We start from the raw sequence: 9,895 nt of genomic DNA on the forward strand, positions 1-9,895 counted from the left end.
AGAATAAAAAAATATAATTTAACCTTATTTTTATTTATATTCTTAAATCAGTTTTTTTTTTTATCTAATGGAAGGATATCATTTTTTTCTTGTTGCGTTGCATCTTCACCATAGTCACGTTTTAGAAATTAGAATAATGACCTAACTAAAATTGTAATTCAGTTGTTGCATTTTGAGGTAGCTAAACTAGAAAGAGCAGCTCTTAATTCACATTCCCACGTATTACCAGGCAAAAACATAAAGTAGTTTGGGGGAGTTCAACTACCCAAGTCGACATTTTACCAACACTTTCTTTCCTTTCATCGTAAAATGCCATTTCAAATCGGTAACAATAAGCAACACTCATATCTCTTCCATTCTCTGATTCAAACTCTTCTCATTCACATCTATCTATGGCGGGTTTCTTCTCCCTTCTCAGGCGCCTCTACCTCACCGCCTACAACTTAACCCTCTTCGTTGGATGGTACTCTCTCAAATTCTCTTTTCAACCAGCATGTTTCAGAAATTTCTCTTTTTTCGCTATCAACCTTCTTGTTTCTGCATGTAACTGCTCAAGTTTGTCGATCTGCACAGGTTTCAGGTTCTGTTTACTGTTCTGAAGACGTTGAAGGATTCGGGCCATGAAAACTTATACCATGCAGCCGAAAAACCTTTGTTTTTTTCCCAAACTGCAGCTGTGCTTGAGGTATTTTGGTTAAGAAAAGAGTTCAAGTTTTCTTGTGGGAATTAACTTAAGTTTCAACTTTTGTTTCATGTGGTTTCTGGTGCGGCTTGCTAGATTCTTCATGGTTTGGTAGGTGAGTCAGCCTATGCGCATTGTCATTACGTAGGGTTGGGAAAAATGGGAATTGAGTATACACCAAATTGATATTAATTTCCTTCCGTCATTGTTATGAATTTCTCGAATCAAACAGTGACAATTGAGTATCACTATTTTTAATTTTCTTAATAATTCCGCCGCAAAATATGCTCAAAACTCCTTTCAGTGCATAAGCAGAGAAAACATTCATATGTCAGAAGTGATGGCATTTGTAGAAAGAACTTGAACTTTGTTCATAAATCAATTAATGTTAATATCTGTTTGTTTATTGACTTTTCTCCTTTTTTATTTATCCCTGACAAAGGTCTGGTCCGGTCTCCAGTAACAGCAACCTTGCCACAGATAGGTTCAAGGTTGTTCGTGGCTTGGGGCATTTTATGGAGCTTCCCTGAGGTCAAGACAAACTTGAACTTTTTTATTTTTATTTTGCTTCCTTTAATAAATCAATTCCAATTTCAACGATATTCTTTTATTGAAAATTTACCTATATCTGTGAATGAAGACTCGGACTCATGTGCTCGTTACCTCCCTGCTAATCAGCTGGTCCGTCACCGAGGCAAGTTTTTCATGGTTGCTGTCATCATCTTGTTGCTTTTGTACTTGATCATGCCTGTTTCCATTTCCATCAGTCTGTTTATGTATTTTAAATTCAGCCATCATAGTGAAAGATGAACCTGCAGAAACTACAGTGAAGTCTGGGGATAAATGTCACCGTGAGAGTTGGCTCTTAAGAAACGTATAGTGTGTAGGATGTAGTGGAAAGGCATTTGATCTTGTAAGTCACCAATCCAACAGAAAAGAGAAACACTGCCACCTTCAAAACAGCCTCAGTTACAGCTATTGGTCCAGTCAGGTTTTGAAATGATCTTCTAGTTTGATGAGTCTAGGTTGTGTCTAACAGTGCAAGTATGCTATATGACTTAAACTTCCTTTAAGTTAATGAATTTTGAGCTGATTCTCTACAATAATTGTGTGGATACAAATATAACGATTTCTAAACATCTGTTTCTTAAACATATCGAGGTAATCTGGTAACAAACTCCACCAAAACTGCTGATGCTTTGAGAGATCTGCGATCTCCAATATCTTAATTGCCAAACCTTCCTTGGTTTTTCTTTGTGTGATTCACCCTGTTTTAGAGAAGAGGCAATGCAAAACAAGGAAACTACTCATACCAAATCTTGACAGAAACAAATCCTATAAATTGCCAACCCTGAAAAGGCTATATCGTGACATGATAGCAGGTAGAAGGATGTCCACTATTATAACCAAATAAATAAAAATTAAAGGGAAAAACTTAGAAGAGAGCACAAGAAAGGGAACTTAAAAACCTGTTTTAGAGATTAAAAACAGAACATCGCAGGGATAGAGCCAAGCTAGCTGAGTTGACTGTAAGTAGTGACAGATTTGGCAGAAAATGGTCAGAGAGAGATTCAAAATGATTGGAAACAATGGAGAGCAGAGGATGCTGAGTGCAGAGGCTGAGGACGGCCAAAACTGTCACAGTTGTCAATAAATGTTGGGAAATACCATAAATGTTGCTGGAGAAGGGTGGGTGTTTATTGGATGGAGAATAGCTATTGCTACTTCATAACAGAGTTTGACAAGTGATTGAGAAAATAGTGTTTCAGTTCTGATACAGAGGAGGGGACCAAATCCCAAATTGACCCCTATAAAATTACAATTTTTCATATTTAAATAGTGTTTTGCAACCTTCTCCGAAAGTTCTAACTGCAGCTATGATTTTTTTGTCTGCAATCACTTCTGTGGTAGCCATCACCTGCCATACAGTCCTTACTACCTGCTCCTTCACTCTCCTTTCTTGAGTCATTGGTCTCTTCATCCATTTATCGTATTACCTTTGCGGTGATGCCTATATGGAACTTCTCGTCACACTTAAGCTAAGCCCTTTCACACTCCTTTCCTGAATTTATCGAAAGTTCATCATCCTTTGTATGGGAGCAGTCTTGATCTTGGGAATGTCTTTTGATACTGCTGTCCTGTCCCCATCTTTCATCCCAAACTCTGCTTGGTATGTTTGCCGATGCTGAGGGAGGCTGAGAATAACTCACCAGACATATGCCACTTGTCCAGTTCTCTCAACTCAATTGAGTTTCTATCTTCAGTTTTCTATTTGATCTGCATAATCTGAGTTCGCCCAGTTACAAAAAGTGCTCGATTTTTAAATGTGTCTATAATCCGTTCAAAAATGCACTTTGGGGTATTTCTCACGGGATTCAACAAATGTGTGCAGTCACCTCCTCAAACTGTCTCTGTTACTCTGTCATGGTTCCCGTTTGGCCAAGGGAAATCATTTATTCGTTAGAGTATCTAGTTTGGCTATTATGAAATTGGTTTTTGCATTCAATTCCTCCCACTAATTTATGGTTTGCTGTAATTCCTTCCCTTGGTACTAGGGGTGATCAGAGAAACAGGACCCAACCAAATCCACAAGATTTAGTTTGGATCAGTCTTGTTACGGGTTAAAAAGTGAAAAAAATGGTTTAGAATGAATATGGTCAGGCTCAGATTTCTCTAATTTATTTTGTCAACATCCAAACCTCTACTATTAGCAAGAAACTTCAAGTTTTATTCACAACATGATAACATGCTTAGGCTTTGAGTAAATTACACTAATTTCCCATTAGTTTTTTTTGACATTGCACACCTCCCCTCTGTTTCTTTAACGCTTACAACAACCTCCCTTGCAGGGTTATATGGTGTAATATTTTTAAAATAATTAGGAGGTTGGTTTAATATATAAGGGGTGTCAATGTAATATTTTCTGAACACTTAAAGGGTTTAGTGTAGTGATGAAAAAATGCGGAGCATCTGGGGTAATTCAACAAAACTCTAGGAGTGTCAGTGTAATTCATTAGGCTTTTAAGACCATTTCACTTCACAGTTCAGACTAACTCCTTATTATGGCCATATGATATCTCACTAGTCTGACACCTATACTATATCGTTGGAGCCCAATATTTTGAAATAAGTTGCACCCAAAACCCCTTCTAAACACTAATTAAGTTCAGTTTGCGATTTAAGGCATGATTTGGGTGTCTGTAAAAGAAGCCTTTTAGACTTGGTGCCATGACTTCCCTTGCAATTTTTCTTTTGCTCATGGTAAACATACCACTTTGTAATCCATGGCAAAATAATTGATTGAAAGGGGAAGAGAACTATTAACAACAATCAATATTGATGATCCTATTTGCTGTGCTGTAATAATTGTAGATTATTCGCTATTTTTTCTTTGGCTTGAAAGAGGCATTTGGATCTGCCCCGTCATGGCTTTTGTGGCTCAGGTATGAAGTTGAATCTGTTATTCTGTATTTAATATGGTAAACATTCTTATATTCCTGACTTCCTGTTATATGGATTGCAATTTTTGGTCTGGCAGGTATAGCACCTTTTTAGTGTTATATCCAACAGGCATCAGCAGCGAAGTTGGTCTGATATACATTTCCTTGCCATTCATCAAGGTAAAGATTTAGAACAGCAAATGTCCACAATGCTTTTAGAATCCTACTGGTTTGGTTTTGTTTGTTTATTGGGAATGTATATTTTCTCTTTTTTGCCCTTATATTCACCAAGAGGAACTTACGAAGTTTGGTTTAGTCAAGAAGGAAAAAACATTATCCTCTTTTGTGAAATTTTCATTTTACATTGCCCTCAAGTTTTGTGTTTGTTGATCTTCTGAAACATCTCACCTGCTATATTTTGCGATTCCCGAAATGATAATGGAGAAATGGGAAAAAGACTTGATACTCTGTCACTCATGAATATGATTTACTGAAACTATTTGATATGGTGTTTTTTCATTACCCAAGTTAACGAGCTCAGTATTTTTCAGGCATCAGAGAAGTACTGCATAAGGATGCCCAACAAATGGAACTTCTCATTCGATTACTTTTGTGCTGCTGTTGTTGTATTGGGAATCTATGTTCCAGGCATGAGTTCAACATCTTTCTCACCACTAATTTGTGCTTTGACTAACATTCCTTTTGTTAACCTTGTAATTTTTTGTTTTGCATCATAATTCTATGCAGGTAGCATACACATGTATAGTTACATGCTTGCACAGAGGAAGAAAGCTCTATTAAAATCAAAGAAAGAGTAGAGTTAGCTTAGCATCTGTAGTGTTTATTTTTGTCCAAACATAGGAAGCATATGGACATGTCTTACTTTGGATTCACATGTAAGATAAATTCTAGGTTATTTATCCTTAAAGTCAAAACAAGGAGAGAAGGACACTAAATGATTTTATTCTTTGGTGCAAAATTCCTAATTTAAACATTCATCTAAAGGTCAAATGATCTTTGGCTGAGAAATGACTAAGCCAAGTTTCTGAAACAGTCTCTTGGAAATGTTTACATAGACAAATTCTAATTTGAAATTATTAAAATCAAATATTTTTCTACGCATTGTCAATTTTTGTTTTCAAAATAATAATAAAAAGTTATCTGGTTTTCATAAAATAGCTGTAATTTTGTTTGAGTTTCTATTATATCCATTAATTGTGTTGGTAACATATATAATGTCTCGTGAAAAATATTAGTACATGTATTTTATGCAATAAATATTGTTGATTTTCTTTTTTCAGTATAATTGTCTTGTTAAAATAAATTCATAATATATATATATATGTGTGTTTTTTTATAGTCGAGAATTTTATTTAACAATTAGATATTAAATTTCATACTCCGTTAACATGTTTTAATGGAAATGTCTTATAACTTGTGACTCTGAATTGGATATTTTCTTACGGAATAATTTTTTTCTAATTAAATATGGAAAAAATGATAATTATATCAGAAGTGTTCAATAGAAAATACAAGTTAATTTAAATATTTAAACTCAAATTCAAATAAACATTAAAAAAGCATGGGATTTAGCACCTATGTTTTTTACTTAAGAAAATAACTTCACATTTCCACTTATTAAAAAAATTAGATTCAAATTAATTAAGAAAAATGGTTAAACGCATACATTTTATTATTCTTTTAAAAAAATTATTTTGAAACAAAGAAAATATTATGATAATATAACCAAATTCAGACATTAATTAAAGTTATAATATTTTATTAAAAATATCATTAAATGGAATAATAGTGAATAAAATTTGTTTATATGTAAACATAAATGTGATTATTTTTAAATGAGAATGGAAATAATATGTAAGCAATGAATCAATATTTGGTGAGGATAATATATGATAATTTATATTATTTTTGTTGTAGTAAATGTTCATGATTTTCTATCCTTGTTGAAGGCAGCACTGATCCAGACATAAACTGACAAAAGCTTGTTTCAGACTCCTAAAAGGATTAGTACTTCCTTTTAATTTCATCAATAACCGACAAATTAGTTCAATCAAACTGAGTTAAAAAAAAATTAAGTTGTAAAAAACTTAATATAATTATGTTTCTTAACTGTTATTATTTAAAGATAAATTAATCACAATTTTTAAGTTTAAATGTGAAAAAGTCCATAATTATAATAGAGTTCATACTTAAATTGACTTGTACATCAAGAATATGATATTGTGAAGCTTTGAGAGTGAGATTCGGCTAAGGTTGGAACTAGGACACAGTTTGCCTCTTGAAAGCAATGGTTGAAAATAAATAAAAAATAATAATAGAAAGTTTTAGATTTGGAAAAAAACGTTCTACAATTTTATAAAACTTTACACACAAAAAAAATTGCAAAAAAAATCATGGTTGCATAAAAGAATGTTGACACTAATGACCTAGACAAGTTCTAAAATCTGTCATCTCCACAAAATTCTTACAAAAGAAAAAATATAAAAATATTTAAAACTAAAAATCCAATAATTTATCATATAAAAAAAATCCAATAATTTATCATATAAAAAAAATCCAAAAAGTTTATTAAACAAGAATTATTTGATAAACAATTTCCATTATGAAATATATTGCAGTAAGTTATTATTGTAATATCTCAACACATTACTCAAACTAATTAGAAACCCAAGAAACTAATCACACGAAACACTAAATATATTCAAGAAGTTTGTGAGTCTGTTCATATGTTCAATACTCATCAATACGGCAAAACCAGACTTTCAGCGTAATATTCAAAACATTGAAGAGTAGATGCAAAACTTAATTCGCTTATGAAACTTTCCATATGATCGTCATCTTCCTCATCAAGCATGAAAGAATATTTTCTGTTTTATTTAATCTGTCTTTCATCTATAGCAATGATACATATATATAACCATAGCATTAGAACCGTACAGAACCGTACAGATTCTTTTTCTAACATAACATCTGTAATTAAGACTAATTATAGACCCATTAATAGTGATTATATTCCTATAATTAAGTCTAATTATAGACTCATTAATAGTGATTATATTCCTGTAATTAAGTCTAATTAAGTCTAATAATGATTTTGTCCGGTAATATCCCTCAAGTTGGAGCATGTAAGTCTTGAATGCCCAACTTGACCAAGATGGCTCCAAACTTTTTAGCACGCTTTGGTGAAAAGGTCAGCTAGTTGTGTATGTGTGGGCACATAGGATGGAAGAAGGCGCTTGTGAATGATTTCATCTCGAACAAGGTGGCAGTCAACTTCAATGTGTTTGGTGCGTTCGTGGAAGACCGGGTTTTTAGCAATGTGAAGTGCTGCTTGACTATCACAATAAAGACGAATTGGGTCAGGATGAGGAACATGTAGCCATTGATCGATATTCAGCCTCAGCAGAGGAGGCAGAAATCGTTTGTTGTTTCTGGGTTTTCCAAGAGATTGGGGAAGTGCCGAGTTGAATAAACCATCCGGTGAGAGATTTCCGTGTCAGTGGACAACTTGCCCAATCAGAATCACACCACCCAAAGAGTTGTAAGTTGTTCTCTCGAGGTAGGAGTATTCCTTGTCCAGGATGCCCCTTTAAATATCGAACAACACGGAGAGCAGCTTGCCAATGCTCAGAGCGTGGATTTTGCATAAATTGAGATAAAGCTTGGACACTGTAGGCAAGGTCAGGTCGAGTGAAACACAGATAAATTAACCTCCCAACAAGTCTACGATAAGTAGCCGGGTCAGAAAGAAAAGAAAGAAAAGAACCAGTAGCGGAGCTCAATTTGTGATTTTCTTCACATGGTGTAGTGGCGGGCTTCGCACCCAACAATCCGACTTCAGTAATGATATCTAAGGCATATTTCCTCTGACAAAGGAAGATTCCGTTGGGGGAGCGAGCAACTTCAACCCCCAGGAAGTACTTGAGGCGGCCTAAATCTTTCATATGAAAGCATTGATTTAAGTAGCCTTTAAAACATTGGATGGCAGTACCATTATTCCCTGCAATCACAAGATCATCAACGTAGACTAGCACAACCAACTGTATGTCATTATTATTGAGAGTAAACAGGGAATGATCCTTCGGGGATTGTTGGAAGCCGTAACGAGTGAGAGAAGAAGATAGTTTAGCAAACCAACACCTGGGGGCCTGTCGGAGGCCATATAGAGACTTTTGAAGCTTGCACACTGCCCCTGGTTGAGATTCTTGGAAGCCAGGAGGGAGTTTCATATAAACCTCATCATCAAGATCACCATGGAGAAACGCATTGTGAACGTCCATCTGATGAAGCTCCCAATCTTTTGCGGCTGCTACTGCTAGAGTTGTGCGAATGGTTACCGTCTTTACGACAGGAGAAAACGCCTCGTTGTAATCCAAACCCTCCACTTGATGATTGCCAAGAATTACCAATCGAGCCTTGAATCTTTCAATTGTTCCATCCGAGTTGTATTTGATTTTGTAGATCCATTTACACCCAAGTGCCTTCTTTCCAGGAGGGAGAGCGGTGAGTTTCCAGGTGTCATTGAGTTCGAGAGCATGAATCTCCTGTGCCATAGCATCACGCCACCGGGGTTCTCGGACCGCTTGAGAAAAGAACAGGGGTTCCTGCTCGGTGTGTAAAGAGGCAAGAAAACTTTGATGATGTTTAGAAAAGGAATCACAATTCACAAAATCATGTATAGGATACGAAACACCTGAGGATTCTGTTGAAGGAGGTGACGGAACAGAGGGGCTTGACGGTATCGTGGTGGCTGCGACAAAATCGCGTAACCGTACGGAAGGCAGCTTCGCGCGATGCCCTCGCCCAAGGGGAACCGCGGCCGTCAGCGGTGGTGAAGAAACCGACGGCGCCGTCTCCGTCGGACACGGCGGTGGATCCGCGGGTAGCGTCGAGGCTTCTATACACGGATCGGAGTCGTTGATAGTGTGGTCGAAGTCATCTGTGAGGGTAGCATCCTCCTTGGCTGGGATGGGAGATGCAATGGGTTGGTTGACGATGCATTCATCTAGGTTTGAGGAGGCAACTTCATGAAGAAAATGTGGGTCCGTTCCAGTTTTTAAAGAGTTGGCAATAATTGGGTTTTGCAATGGTGGTGCAGTGTCCATCTTTTTGGCTTCAAAATATGGAAATTTATTTTCGAAAAAATGTACATCACGAGAGACAAAGAAAGTTTCTGTTTCCAAATCAAATAATTTCCATCCTTTTTGGCCATATGGATACCCGACAAACACACATTTTCGGCTACGACTATCAAATTTATCCCGCTGTCTATTTTGATTATGAGTATAACATAATGAACCAAATACTCGTAAGTGCGCGTAACTGGGTACACATCCATGGATCACTTCATAAGGGGTTTTTCCTTTTAGAATGGAGGATGGTGTGAGATTGATTAAGTAGCCTGCAGTCAAAACGCATTCCCCCCAAAATTTAATGGGAAGATTGCCTTGAAACCGTAATGATCGAGCAACATTCAGAATATGCCGATGCTTGCGTTCGACGCGTCCATTTTGTTGCGGGGTCCCGACACAGGAAGTTTGGTGAAGGATACCTTGTTGAATGAAATATTGTTTTAGACACATGAATTCGGTTCCATTGTCAGAGCGAACCATTTTAACACATTTGTTGTATTGCCTCTCAACGAGTGTGAAATTTTTTTTCAAAGTCACTGATACCTCTGTTTTTTCTTTTAACAAATAGATCCAAACTGCCCGTGAACAATCATCCACAATTGTCAAAAAATATGAAGCAC

At 36.1% G+C, this 9,895-nt stretch overlaps 1 protein-coding gene across 1 annotated transcript; it reads left to right on the top strand.

Moving 5' to 3' along the window:
- Positions 1–217: 217 nt before the first annotated feature.
- LOC137811321 (very-long-chain (3R)-3-hydroxyacyl-CoA dehydratase PASTICCINO 2A) lies at positions 218–5,175 on the top strand. Its single transcript, XM_068613011.1, has 9 exons — positions 218–463; positions 574–685; positions 779–797; positions 1,125–1,213; positions 1,323–1,376; positions 4,055–4,125; positions 4,221–4,302; positions 4,674–4,770; positions 4,870–5,175. Exons 1-9 carry the CDS (start codon positions 393–395, stop codon positions 4,938–4,940), a joined length of 666 nt encoding a protein of 221 aa, XP_068469112.1. The 5' UTR covers positions 218–392; the 3' UTR covers positions 4,941–5,175.
- Positions 5,176–9,895: the final 4,720 nt, after the last annotated feature.

This window comes from Phaseolus vulgaris, chromosome 2 (genome assembly GCF_051622355.1).
Source record: "Phaseolus vulgaris cultivar YP4 chromosome 2, ASM5162235v1, whole genome shotgun sequence".
NCBI classification, from domain to species: Eukaryota; Viridiplantae; Streptophyta; class Magnoliopsida; order Fabales; family Fabaceae; genus Phaseolus; species Phaseolus vulgaris.